This window comes from Bos indicus x Bos taurus, chromosome 8 (genome assembly GCF_003369695.1).
Source record: "Bos indicus x Bos taurus breed Angus x Brahman F1 hybrid chromosome 8, Bos_hybrid_MaternalHap_v2.0, whole genome shotgun sequence".
Lineage (NCBI taxonomy): Eukaryota > Metazoa > Chordata > Mammalia > Artiodactyla > Bovidae > Bos > Bos indicus x Bos taurus.
The window spans coordinates 105,892,322-105,906,667 of NC_040083.1; the positions used below are offsets into that span (position 1 = coordinate 105,892,322).

The window sequence follows — 14,346 nt, forward strand, 5'->3', positions numbered from 1 at the left end:
CGAACCCAGGGATTGAACCTGTCTCTCCTGCATGGCAGGGGGAGTTTTTACCGCTGAGCTGCCAGGGATTGTAGCTGACCCCAAACTCTCCAGGGGCTACAGGTCCTCACCAGCCAACAGGCTAGACCATCTCTCACCTGTGAAGATGCTTACCTTTCCTGGCTGCCCCAAAACTAGACTTGGGTTTAGGCTCCGGGGAAGCTTCAATCTGCAGGGATAGATTGCAGAGAGTGTTCCTACGTCTACCTCCCCTGTCAGCCTCCCAGCTGAGCAGGAGTAGGAATCCTTCATAAAGGCAATTTGCTCATCATATAAGCTTATCTGTAGGCTGCACTGTATATCACCGGGAGAAGAGCCCAGAAGCACTATGGTTGTAAACACAGCCAGGTTCTGTGCTTGCCCCAGAGTGAACGTGTGAACGTTGTGGTCTTTCCTTGGCCCATTTCTCAGATGGCAAAGCTGAGGTGGAGAGAGGTCTTCTGAGAGATGCCAAGCCTTGGTTGAGGACCACTCCTGGAGGCTACGGTTTAGCGAAGGGGTTGACACAGACTGCACTCAGAAACACGAGTTCCGGTTTAGCTCCCGACTTGCTGAGTGAACTTGGGCCTCGGTTTCTTCAACCATACAACGGAGACAGAAAACTGAAATACGTGTCCTCAAGACACCTAGTTCTTTGCGGAGGGTTAGCTCACCGTTACCTGGCCGTTGGGCCGAGAGCTCAGGTCCGCCCGCCTACAACCCCCAGCATGCCTTGAGGTGGGCGGGTCGAGGTGACGGACAGGCAGCTCTACGAATTGGCGCCCGCCAAGAGGCCCACGTTGGCGCGTGCGCAGAGGGCGGCGGGCCGGTGGGCTGGCAGCGGCGGACGCGTCGGAGCCGCGGGCGGTCAGGTAGGGGGCGGGATGGAGGGTGGGGGATGCGGGACCGCGGCCGGAGTCGCGGGCGGTGGCCGAGCGGCGCGACGGTGGGCTGTGACGGCGTGCAGCTGTCGGTCCACGCCAGAATGGCAGAGCCTGGGGGACCGGATCTGAGGGGCAGGACCGTGGTGGGTGTATGTGGGGAGGGGCGCCGGGGGTGGGTTGCTAGAGGCAGGCTCGGGGCGAACTCGCGGGGGCTGAGGAGCTCGGAGGAGATGCAGCCCGGAAGGGGAGCGAGGGGTTCCGAGATTCGCGGTGCAGCATCTCGGGAGGTATGAGGTAATGTGGGGCCCTGAGGGGAGACGGGTGCAGCATCTGAGAGATGGGAGGGGACCCGAGGGCCCTGGAAGGATCAAGGGTGCAGAAGCTCGGCAGTATGAAGGGACTGGGGAGCCTCGATGAGATTCGGGGTGCAGAATCTCAGGTGATTTGAGAGAGTCTGGGGGCAGTAGGCTTTGAGCGGGGTGAGATCTGAGGTCAGAGGGAGCAGAGTCCGGGGCTAGTCTAATTGCCGAGAAGGAAGCGTTTTCCCCGAGTGGAATCTGAGGAAGATCGAGGGGCTGAGTTCTTCAGGGGATCAGCGAGAAGCAAGGTCTCTTCAGCAGGAAGCCTGAGGTTTGAAGCGACACATGGCATGGGTGGGGAAAAGAAGGAGCAAGGCTTGGGGGTGGGGGCGGGAAGGGGGGCAGGGTCCCTGATGGCACCCAGAGGGTGGGGGCTCAGATTGAGGCAGAGCACAGATCTGAGGTGTGGGATTGGGTGTTTAACTGCGATGCAGGGCTGAAGGCTGCAGCGACTTGGAAATAGATGAAAGGATCTTTGTCTGGGGATTCCAGGACACATGAGGGAGGAGTTGGTGGGGGTTGCAGTGAAGACCCCCAAAAGGCTGGGATTCTTAGGAGAGTTGAGAACAAGATTTAGCAAGGGTGGAACGGTGGGGTGGACAGGTACTGGCTGGTCTGTAGAATTAAGAGACTGAATAGAGTTATGGGTTGGTGTCTTGGATTGCCAAAGGAATTTTCCTGAAGTCTCTGCATAGGAAGCACAGGGAGTTCTGGGGACCCAAAGACCTAGAAGCAATGTATGAAACTGTCTATGAGCGTGTCAAGTTTCGCAGAGTGCAGGGATTCAGCAAGGAAGTCGTCACCCCTTACAATCAGGACTCCTAATGGAACCTGAGTTTCCCTGCAAGGGGCAGACTCTCCCTCACTTGTTAACCAGACATCTCTCATTATGTGTGTCAGCTGGTAAAGAATCCGCCTGCAATGCGGGAGGCCAGGGTTCGATCCCTGGGTTGGGAAGATCCCCTGGAGAAGGGAAAGGCTTCTGGAGAATTCCATGGACTGTATAGTTGATGGGGTCGCAAAGAGTTGGACATGACTGAGTGACTTTCACTTCACCTCATCATGAGGCAGCCTTGGTGTGACTACTCATTCCACTCTGAACGCGGACCCACTGAAAATGGTTGGCTTCAGAGGAAAAGAGAATGGCCAGTCATAAAGCAGGAGACTATTCAAGGTCATCTGCCCAAGCTCCTCTTTGTGTGTCCCTCCAAGCTGTGGTGACAGAGAGTATTCGAGACCTCCAGGGAATGAGGAACCTGAGGTCAGGTCTTATCTTCCTTATCAGTTATATAAGTAGATAGAATTAATTCTACAGAAGGTGCGTAACAGTGGCTCTGTGAATGAGGTATTTGAACTGGGAGACAAGAAAAAAGGATATCAGAAGCATTGAGCATTTAGTCCTGTGCCAAGTTCTAAAGAAATGGTTCCTAACTGGCAGTGGTTTTGTCCCCCAGGGGGCATCGGGCAATGTCTGGACACATTCTTGGTTGTCACAATTGGGGTGTGGAGTACCAGCGGCCCCTAATAGGCAGACACCAGGAATACTATTAAACATCCTACAGAGCACTGAACAGCCTCCACAACAAAAGAAGTATCCAGCCCAAAATGTCAACAGTGCCAAAGCCGAGGAACTCTGCTCTAGAGTCACATATCCTGGATTCAGATCTCGGCTCTATTTCTTCCTGATTGTGTGGTCTTGAGTGAGTTACTTAAACTCCCCATGCTTGGCTCTTCATCTGTAAAACGGGTTTAGTAACAGGACCTATGTCATAGATTACTATGATGGTAATTTATAAGAAAGTAAATTAGAATGCTTAGTGTCTGGTGCATAGTGAATGCATAGTGATTTAGTAGTTTTTAACTTTCATATCTGCTTTCTTTACTCAGTTTTCATAACGGCCCTACTAAGCAAGCTACAGTATTCAGTTTTACATGTAAGGAAACTAAGGCTAAGGCAGTGACTTGTCCAAGGTTCCATAGCTAGAGAGAGCAAAAACAGGCTCATATTCAGATCTCTGTAACCTGGTATATTCTCTCTTTGCTTGCTTTTTCTTTGCTGGGACCTGCTCAGTCTTACTATATCTATCTCAGCCCATTCCTCTTTCATGAAAGGACTGCCCAGTCTGTGTCACTATCAAATTAAACTCTAAAGGCAATAAATCCATCTGACTAGGTAGGGAGTAGCCCTGGACTTTGTTCTTGATTTGCTCTTAGACCAGGACCCGTGGGTGCATAAGGGGAGGAGCTTATTGTTGGCAGACAGGATGAGGTGCAAGAAACTAGAGGATGAGGTACGGAGGCCATTGGCTAGAAAAATCACTTCATAGCAGGGGCCGAGGCTGATGGCACCCATACTCTGGAAAGTAACTCCTGTTCTGAATGAACTCTCGTGGGCTTCTTTCCCTTGGGACAGAATAACGACATCTGCTCTGTCAGCTCGAGGACAAGCTGCAGTTCAGAAACAGGGTAGGACCGCATTGGAAGACCGGAGACTCAGCTGGAATATCCGTGCAAACCCCTAGTGAAGATGTGTCATGGAAACTGAGTCAGGCCGGGAATCAGAGATCTGAAGTTCAAAATCCTTCCTCTGCTGCTAATTCACTAGGTGTTCATGGGCAAGTACTTGCTCTTATCAACATCAATCTATTGAAAACAAAAATAACTACCATTTATTGGGTGTGCATTGTCTCAGTTAATCCTGCCGATGGTCTTACTAACAATCCAGGTGCTATTCTACATTTTACAGATGAAAAAAACGAACAGCTTGAATGATTTACCCAAGGCTCCATACCATATTGCAAAGCAGGGATGTGAGTACAGATCTATCTGACTTACAAGTTACATTATACTAGTTTTAGTAGGAAGGTGTTTCCAAAACTTAAGAGCCCTCTGGAGAGTGGTTGGTGGTCAAGCGTTTCCCAGGCCCTTGAAATGGATCTTTGTTCGTGCATACTGACGTGCTGCCTCTGTGACTCTACCTCCCTTAGTTCCTTCGAGTAGCATAGGCAGATTTAAGTGTCTTTACCAACCTCGGAGCCAGAGTGCCTAGAGCTAATGGTAGTGTCATCAGCTAGAAAACTGTAATACATCTTTTGAATAGGTGTGCTTTTTATGGCTGGGAGTTGACACACCTGGATGTGAATCTTAGTTTCTGCCGCTTAGTAGCTTTGAGACTTTGGGCAGGTTGCTTTTCTTTGAGCCTCGTTTCCTTATTTAAAAAGAGGAATAACACATATGTCACATAGTGATGACAAGAGGTAATTTGTAAAAAGTGCCTGACTTTCAGTGAATGGTGCTTTGAGAGCTAGCAATTATGAGAGGAAGCTGATGCCAGAAGGGGACTGAGTGTAGCTTTGCCAAATCTGTGAACCTAAGCAGCCCCCTCCGGTCTCCCCCAAATTCCCCTCCCCTCCTGTACCTTTCCCAGGATCCGCTTCCTGATCCTTTCATCAAAATCTCATGATTAAATGGGTGTGTGTTATATACAGAGAAAGGAGCTCAGAGTTGAGTGGGTTGAGATGAATTGGTAGTTGCCCGAAAAGACTGCTGACTTTCCCCTTGTCCTATATTCCTTGCGTCACCCGAAGATGCAGAAATCCTTTCTCAGTCCTACAGTTTTGGAGGACAGTAAGACAAACAAGTGTTTTTCCAGCAGACTCCATTATTGATTTAACCTGCCTTTGACCTGCTGTAACTAGAGTTTTCTTTCCCACAGACATGTCCTCCTGGGTGGTTTTGTGTGTCCCAGACAGGTGCAGCTGTGGGGTCATGCTTGCATTTCCCTATAAGTACCTACTTGTGGAGTTTATCTTAGCTCTTGGCAGGTACCTTAAATGCCCTGAGTAATCTGACATTCAGAATCCTTTCCCCGCTACAGAACTGGGTGAGTGTCGGATGAACACCTCACTGAATTTCTTAACATCAGCCCTGCTAGCCCCTCCTGGAGAGTGACCGTTATGCACTTGATAGGCACTCAATTCAAGCTGGAGGAATAAATAAGGTTTATAAAGCTGTCATGAAATGTGAAAGTCTTGCAAAAAATCCAAACCAGGGGAGCATATCAGTAATAGGATGAACTTTCATGTCCTGTCAGAGAAAGTGCAGGTAGTTTCACATGTTTTCTAGTTTCTACGTGAAGAGCTCTGTTCCTGTCTATTTTTGCTCAAAATTGTATCCCCAGTGTTTTCATGGAGCTGGACTCATAGTATGTGCTCAATGAAGATCTGTTGTTTAATTAATTGCTTAAAGTCCTCCAGTTTTGTTCATAGCCTAAGTCCCCCAAGGGGCTAACAGAAGTATAGGGAATAGACACTATCTCATGGTAGGGATTCAAGCATTGGGTGGAGATTTGAAGGTCATCTCTAATCCTTTGATTCTGAGATCAGTGAAAACAATCTCCAGAGAAAGTTCAGAATTTTAATTTTTGAAATGTATTATCCGATGTCTTGGGTACTGCCGCCTTTTGAAAAGTGCCTATTCATTCCTTCTCATTGGCTGGCAGCCACTGCCGCTGCTCCTGCTACTACTAAAAAACTATTATTTATTGCATAGTTAATTGTGTACCCCTCTTGGTATTTTCTGCACAAGAGAAGCTGTGAATTCACATGCCCATCAGTTTCTGACATGGATAGTGTCCTCAAATCAAATTCCTTCAGAGCTGAACAGTTCATTAGCAATCTTTATGTGCCTTTATCGGAGAAGGCGATGGCACCCCACTCCAGTACTCTTGCCTGGAAAATCCCATGGACGGAGGAGCCTGGTAGGCTGCAGTCCATGGGGTCGCTGAGGGTCGGACACACTGAGTGACTTCACTTTCACTTTTCACTTTCATGCATTGGAGAAGGAAATGGCAACCCACTCCAGTGTTCTTGCCTGGAGAATCCCAGGGACGGGGGAGCCTCGTGGGCTGCCGTCTATGGGGTCACACAGAGTTGGACACGACTGAAGTGACTTAGCAGCAGCAGCAGCAGCAGCAGCAGTATGTGCCTTTATATGCCATAAGAGTAAAGAGTCTTCATCCTTTCCAATGCAGTTTGTAAACTGAATGCTTTGCTCATCCTGGTACTAATGTTAATAGTGTTCTGATTGTTATTAAAATTATGATACAGAGCAATTTTTCTCTGCATATCTGCCAGTTTCCAGGCTAAACACTTTATATGCATTATCCCTAATTATCACAATAAACTGCTTATAAAGCAAGAAAACAGGTTTAGTAAGGTTAAATAACTTGCCTCCTGGCCCACAACTTGTAAATGACATGCTGATTTGATCCCAGTTCTGTCTGACTTCAAGATTCATGGGTTTTTGTTATTATTCTGCTCCCAAATTCATGGACTGGGAAAGGCTAGTGGTGTCAAAAGCAGCCAGGGTTTGACTACAGAATTTTCCTGAGTCTTAGGGCAGCTGGAACAAAAACAGCTTAAGGGGTGGATTCTCATCTGGTGCTGAATCAGAGCTAGGCTAATATCACTATGAAGTGCACAGTATGAATCAAGAGATCAAAGAAATTAGTCGGGGGATGGGGTAAGCTGAGGTGAGATGAAGTGACAGTGATGGGTCAGGAGCTGACAGTACAAAGTGCACAACGGGAAATGCATTTGTAGTATCAGGAAGGCAGCCAGAATTATAAATAACAGGTTGAGGGTTTGTTCTGATTGGTTTTAGATTTCACAGCTGGCAGAAAATGGGCAGCTAACTTAAAGACTTGGGATGATAAGATAGTTCCTCTCACAGGTACATCTTTTCAAGGGAAATTGAGTTCAAATTGACTTCCCATCTGAATTCCTTTTGGTTTTAACCAGGTGTATCCTTCTGGAAGAGAGGAGCTGTATCTGCATGTCACATAGCTGCGTATCAGATGAGGGTCCTGCTGAAAGCAGTGTTCTCAAGTTCCCAAGACATGGCTCAGGCCTTTTTCAGGTCTGAGGCTATCTCCATGCCTGATGCTTTACTGATGGGACTTCATGCTTCCTGGCAAAGCATGGCAGCTTTAGGAAAGGAATCCTTGACGTTCTCTTCTGCCTCAGAGAGCCTGGTGGAGCTGCAGACAGCTGAGATATTTTGGGACATAGACGTGGGCATAGTAAATTCATTTTTTAAGTGGATGGCTTGAAGAGGGAGGCAGGAAGCTTTTTAATTGAAGGAGGTGGTATGATATTTCAGAAAACTGGAGAAAGAATGTGCTGGTATTTTTACAAGTTGGCAGACTTGTTTAATTAGCTGACTGCAGTGCCAGTTCTGAGAAGAACAGACGTCCCCGTGCATTGTGAGGTAACATGCTCTGGATCCAGATACCAAATGTTGCCCTCAGTCTGCTGTCCCAGGTGATGAGAGAGAGAGCTGAAGCTATTGGTTTAGAATTGAGGATGTCTGCATGGATCCTGAGTTGAGGTTTCTATCCATACTTCTATACTATTGCACCCAGACCCATGACATTTAAGTCTTTAGCATTCCCAGCTTCAGATGTTCACATGAGACCTTTTAGGTTCATGACAGGTGGTAATGTGTTATTTTTGTTGAGGCATGGATTTGAGTTGTAATAGGTTGCCAGGCTGGTGTGTGGGAGTGGGTCACTCAATTAATAAGTCAATCTAACCCACTCTATGGCAGCTAAACCTCATTCTTTATTAATTGTGGAGAAAATTATACGCTATAAGGCAGCATTTCTGAGAGCATGGTCCAGAGACCAATGTTAGTAAGTGTTACGTGACAGGAAAAGAAAAAGCTTGAAGTAATGTTGGGTTAAACAAAGGTATCGGTTCTGTATGCTTCCCCCATGTTTGTACCATGTGACCCTGAGCGTTTTTCTGAGCCTTAGCTTCTTCATCTGTAAAATATGGTAATAAAAATAGTATCTGCATCCCAGGGTCATTATGAAGATTAAATGAGATTAAGTGTATGGAGCATCTGGGCCTTCCCAGGTGGCACAGTGGTAACAAATCTGCCTGCCAATGCAGGAGACGCAGGTTTGATCCCTGGGTTGGGAAGATCCCTTAAAGGAGGAAATAGCAACCAGCTCCAGTGTTCTCGCAGGGAAAGTTCTATGGACAGAGGAACCTGGTGAGCTATAGCCCATGGGGTCACAGAGTCAGACATGACTGAGCGCCTGGGTGCACACAGATAATGGAGCATCTAGCCTGATGTCTAGCATATAGTAGGCACTAGATGTATACTCTGTCTCTTCCAGTAGAAGGAAAATGGGATTTCAGGGAGGTTGGATAGACCTTAGACAAATGGTTCATGGCCGCTCCTAAATATCTGTCAGACTGTGATGCAAAGCTAAATACGGGGGACAATTTGTAATACATATTTCCACACAGACTATGGGTGGAGAAGGAATTGATGCCATTTGCAAAGCTTTCCTCAGCTTGCTGCATTGCCTTTTAAACCAGGCTAGCTTCTCCTCTTCCTCCTCCTGCTCCTTGACGGTTGACCATCTGCAGATCACAAGACTGCACAGGTGCAGCTGTAGGATTTGCATTTAAGAAGGGCTGGATTTATCCTTGTGCTTCACCTTGCTGGAATTATTCATTCTACTTTTGGGGTATAAACTGACACTGACATAAGGCTGCAGAGCACTGGGATGTCTGTGGTTCTACTTCTTGAGCATATGTGGATGGAGGAGGGTGGGAGAATTCATGGCATGTACTGCTTGGGGGGTGGGGTGCGGGTGTGTTTCAGACCAAAAATAAACTGTCCTGATAAGGCACTACCATTTCTCAGATCATCCGGGCTTGAGTCTCTGGCCTTCTTAGCTCCACCTCTTCCCACCCCAGTCCACTGGGCTAACAAATCTTAGTGATCGTACTTATGCATATTGCTCAAAGTCATCTTTCCATTTCCACAACCTGCTCCCTAGTTCAGGCTGCCCAGAACCTTTGCCAGGCAGTTTTGCAGTATCTTCCAAACTAGTTTCTCTCCCTTTTCCCCGACTCCATTCAACCTATGATCATATCAGTTCCCTGCTCCAAAACATGCACTGTTTCTCTATGTCCATCAGAAGGAAGTTCCACGGTCTCATTTTGACTCTGAAAACTCCTTATAATCATTCCCCAGTCTGCCCTTCCACGCCAGTCAGCGACTGAATGAGTGATGGTCACGATCCACTACATGTTTCTTGAGTGAATGAACTCACAGAGGCAGGGGAATAATGCCTTCTTTTTCTCTTTAGCAGGGTTTGTCTCTCCAGAGCATGAACGCTCAGCCGTTCAGTCCCGGGTGGTGCTAGCAGGCCCCTTGGAAAGAATAGTCATGGCCGCGGCCGCAGCCTCTCACCTGAACCTGGACGCGCTACGGGAAGTGCTGGAATGCCCCATCTGCCTGGAGTCCTTCACGGAGGAGCAGCTGCGGCCCAAACTCCTGCACTGCGGCCACACCATCTGCTGCCGGTGCCTGGAGAAGCTCCTGGCCAGCAGCATCAACGGCGTCCGCTGTCCCTTTTGCAGCAAGATCACCCTCATCACCAGCCTGGCCCAGCTGACCGATAACCTGACGGTGCTGAAGATCATCGACAAGACGGGGCTCAGTGAGGCGGTGGGGCTGCTCATGTGCCGCTCCTGCGGACGGCGGCTGCCGCGGCAGTTCTGCCGCAGCTGCGGTGTGGTGGTGTGCGAGCCGTGCCGGGAGGCGGAGCACCCACCGCCCGGGCACTGCACGCTCCCAGTCAAAGAAGCCGCGGAGGAGCGGCGGCAGGACTTCGGCCGGAAGTTGGCGCGTCTGCGGGAGCTCACGGGAGAGCTGCAGCGGCGGAAGGTGGCCTTGGAAGGCGTCTCCAAGGACCTTCAGGCCCGGTATAAGGCGGTCCTCCAGGAGTACGGGCACGAGGAACGCAGGGTCCAGGAAGAGCTGGCTCGCTCCCGGAAGTTCTTCACGGGCTCGGTGGCCGAGGTGGAGAAGTCCAACAGTCAGCTGGTGGAGGAGCAGAGCTACCTGCTGAACGTCGCCGAGGTGCAGGCTGTGTCCCGCTGCGACTACTTCCTGGCCAAGATCAAGCAGGCCGACGTGGCGCTCCTCGAAGAGGCGGCCGACGAGGAGGAGCCCGAGCTCACGGCCAGCTTGCCCCGGGAGCTCACCCTACAGGACGTGGAGCTCCTCAAGGTCGGCCACGTCGGCCCCCTCCAGATCGGGCAGGCGGTCAAGAAGCCCCGGACGGTCAACATGGAAGACTCGTGGGCCATGGAGGCGGCGGCCTCCGCAGCCCCTTCCTCAGTTACCTTTAGAGAGATGGACGTGAGCCCCGAGGACATGGGGGCCAGCCCGAGGGCCTCGCCTGCCAAGCAGCGGGGTTCCGACCCGGCCACCAACATCCAGCAGTGCCTCTTTCTCAGGAAGATGGGGGCCAAAGGCAGCACCCCGGGCATGTTCAACCTCCCGGTCAGTCTCTACGTGACCAGTCAAGGCGAGGTGCTGGTTGCTGACCGCGGCAACTACCGCATACAAGTCTTTACCCGCAAAGGCTTTCTGAAGGAAATCCGCCGCAGCTCCAGCGCCATGGATAGCTTTGTGCTGAGCTTCTTTGGGGCCGACCCGCCCAACCTCACTCCTCTGTCAGTGGCCATGAACTGCCACGGGCTGATCGGCGTGACTGACAGCTACGACAACTCGCTCAAGGTGTACACCTTGGACGGCCACTGCGTGGCCTGTCACCGCAGCCAGCTGAGCAAACCCTGGGGCATCACAGCCCTCCCGTCCGGCCAGTTTGTGGTGACTGACGTGGAAGGTGGGAAGCTCTGGTGCTTCACGGTTGACCGGGGCGCGGGGGTGGTCAAATACAGCTGCCTCTGCAGCGCCGTGCGGCCCAAGTTTGTCGCCTGTGATGCTGAAGGCACCGTCTACTTCACCCAGGGCCTGGGTCTCAACCTGGAGAACTGGCAGAACGAGCACCACCTGGAGGGCGGCTTCTCCATCGGCTCTGTGGGCCCCGACGGGCAGCTGGGACGCCAGATCAGCCACTTCTTCTCGGAGAACGAGGATTTCCGCTGCATCACAGGCATGTGTGTGGACGCCCGTGGTGATCTCATCGTGGCTGACAGCAGTCGCAAGGAAATCCTCCACTTCCCCAAGGGTGGGGGCTACAGTGTCCTTATTCGAGAGGGGCTCACCTGTCCGGTGGGCATTGCCCTCACTCCAAAGGGGCAGCTGCTGGTCCTGGACTGTTGGGATCATTGTATCAAGATTTACAGCTACCATCTGAGAAGATACTCTACCCCTTAGGGGCTGGGGAATATCCGTTTCTTCTGCTCCCTTATCTCTTGGTTGTTGGCAACACTGTAGAATAGACGGCCTGTGTCTTGACTCCAACTGGCTAGTCCTAGAAGTTTAGAAGCTCTGACTTTTAGCGTTGTTGTTGTTGTTTTAAATTTGTATTCTTTCCTCTCAAAGTTTAGAGCTTTAACAGATGCAGTATCCCCATAGGACATGTGATTTGAGGTTAGCTGACGTTGGATTAGAACGTAGACCCTTCCAAGGCTTCAGTAGAGAGCCTCTGCCCCTGTATTTGAAATCGTCCCTTGTTCTGAGTCCTTGTTGATTTCCCCTCTTTTGGCTTTGGTAACTGGTCCCTCCTGCCTTCCTGCTCTAACGTGCTCCATCGGTGGCACTTTCCCTTGAACGTGCTGCATTCAGTGTGCACGCTGCAGTGGGACCTGCTTCACCTTTCCAGGACACTCAGACATCACACCCCTGTGACGTGGTGTCTCAGGTCTGACCGCCTTTACCAGTCTGAGAGACCATTCGCTTACTGCCACCATGGGAGCTCCACACTCCCCACTGGGAAGCAGTACTTTCCTGGCTCTAGGGGTTTTGCAATATCTTGGATTGGTTTCTAATTTCAGGTGTGACCAAGAATCTAGGGCAGAAAATGGATTGACCCCCGTTGGTTGGTGTTGAAGACTTTAGCCTGGGAATCGCTTGCCTTTTAAAGGAGCACATGGATTGGAAAAGTTATGCCAAAGCACAGGAAGATGGAAATAAAAATGAATGCTACTATAGTCAGTAGACATTAGTGAGTAGTCTCTAGAGCGCATCCACTTTTCATATGAACCTCTATCCACTGACCTGTGGTAGGAGCTGTCTGCAGAATTGTACAACACAGACCAGGGCCAAGAAAGTGGGGAGGTGGACGCATCTCATTTTCATTACTAAAAACTGTTGGGTCCTCATTGTGCATTTTCCCCAAGTGAGTGCATAATTTTTGGTTGTGGGATTTATTTCCATCCCTCTATCAAGCATTAAATAATTGATAACTGTTTCTTCGTCACTTGTGTTCATGTCTTTTCATTGAATCTGAGATTGGGGAGGGGAGGGAAGGGATAAGCTGTGCCGTGCTGCTTTGCTCCCAGACCTGACACTGCATTTTTTGAGAGCAGTATGAATCTACCTAGGTCACCATTCAGCAAAAAGCACCATTATGTAGAGATAATCCAAAACTTACTCCCACATACCTGGGTACAGAATCAGCCTTCAAGGTCTATAGTCACCAACACCATGTTCTGAACTCAGCATCCACCATCTGCTTTATCCTTAGAATTAAAGTTCATAAAAGAAACCTGTGCTTTTAGGAAGATCAGCGGTGGGTGAGGGACTTGGTGACAAGGTTCCTCAGGCTCTGGTGTTTACCAAGCAGTGTATTGTGCACTCTGGGTCCAGGGCTAATGACAAGTCAAAGAATATGCGTTGCTTGCACAGAAGCAAAATCTGCTAAGCCAAGCTACTTAAAAAAAAATGGTAATGGCGTTGCTTTTTTGGCTTCTGTTGCGATAGCTGCCAAAGGATAGGAAAGCAGCTAATTAAAATGGTGTTGGACTAGTTTGTCTTGTGCTTTACACCTGGAGAAAGCCCCGTGTTCTGATTATGAACGCGCATCTGATTTCTAAAGATTATATAATTGAGAGGAAATCGATCCAATTAAAAGTGCATCACGGATGACTCCTCCAGTTATTACAGCCACTTTATCTGTGGGGGCACCTGGCGGCAGGAGGTCTATCTCTGCTGTCAGCGGGGACTTGCTGAGGCAATAACAGTGGCCGAGGACTTGGCACAAGGTTTGCGACAGAGAAGTGGATATAACATTGTTGGCTGGCTTGACATGACAATGCCAGGAGTCCTCCCGCTGCCTGCACTTTGGGGAGGAAGTGCCATCACTGCTGCGTTCAACATTTAGGTGTACCCATCTCTGAACCACACTCCTGCCTTGGCCTTCAAATGCAGCCGGCTACCTGCTGATTCAGAATAGAAGTAAATATGAATGCTTGTGTTCCTTTGCTGTGATATTTTAGGTTGTGCTTGGGACAGTCAATTTTCAGTTATCTACCACATTGACTAAATTGCAGAGTACAGCCCCAAGACTCTAGTTTACTCAGTTACAGCCATTTGTGTGTGTGTGTGTGTGTGTGTGTGGTTTTCTTGATATCTGAATAAGGACAGTGATTGCTTTAATCAGATAAAGCCTCACATGTGAGTCTGTCATGTAAAACAGATTGAAAAGCAGCTATTCTGACAGAAGCAGGCTTGTGGGCCAGAAGAACAAGCCCTCCCTCGCCTAAACTCCTGGGTACAATTGCTAAACTCTTGCAACTCTACAGAACATGATCTGAAAACACAGCATCACTTAGCTTCCAGTTCATGTTATTGGCCATGTGGCTATGGGCAAGTCACTTAACCCTTCCTCTTACGGAAACTGATCTTTGCCTCTATGATGGGTGTAAGATGTAAAATAATGTTAAAATACCTGCTACTGTTCTTGGCATACTCAATCAGCCGAGTTGTCTTAAGAGTGGGTTTAGGTTGTTCTACCCCTTCAAGTAATACCTCCCCTCTTCCCTGTTGTTACAGCTTCCTGTTTCCCAACCAAAACCCTTCTCAGGCCTTTCTGCCCTCTAGCCCTAAGTCTCCAAATAAATCTGGTCACCTGTTCCTTGCTACTACTGTTCTACCTACTTCATGTTTCTGTCACTGCATAAATCCCTGTGTTGCAATTGTTTACCCATATATCTAAGCTCTACTGAAGGTCAGCTTTAATCTCTAGCTAAGAACATGTAGCATGATGCTTAACATACAGTATGTCCTCAGTTATTTAATTGGCTGTT

At 49.2% G+C, this 14,346-nt stretch overlaps 2 protein-coding genes across 11 annotated transcripts in view; one reads left to right on the forward strand and one right to left on the reverse strand.

Moving 5' to 3' along the window:
• ASTN2 (astrotactin 2) overlaps nucleotides 1–14,346 on the reverse strand; it is a 1,048,656-nt gene that overhangs the window by 232,621 nt on the left and 801,689 nt on the right. The gene's annotated exons all lie outside the window — the stretch shown is intronic.
• TRIM32 (tripartite motif containing 32) lies at nucleotides 819–12,518 on the forward strand. 8 transcript variants are annotated; one of them, XM_027550641.1, is made up of 2 exons: nucleotides 819–890; nucleotides 9,432–12,518. In XM_027550641.1, the coding sequence occupies exon 2, from the start codon at nucleotides 9,512–9,514 to the stop codon at nucleotides 11,471–11,473; it is 1,962 nt and encodes a 653-aa protein (XP_027406442.1). In that variant the 5' UTR covers nucleotides 819–890; nucleotides 9,432–9,511; the 3' UTR covers nucleotides 11,474–12,518. The 8 variants fall into 8 exon arrangements, with proteins under 8 accessions (XP_027406442.1, XP_027406443.1, XP_027406444.1 ...); XM_027550642.1 differs by having other exon boundaries at nucleotides 832–890; nucleotides 9,435–12,518; XM_027550643.1 differs by lacking the exon at nucleotides 819–890 and adding an exon at nucleotides 925–1,045.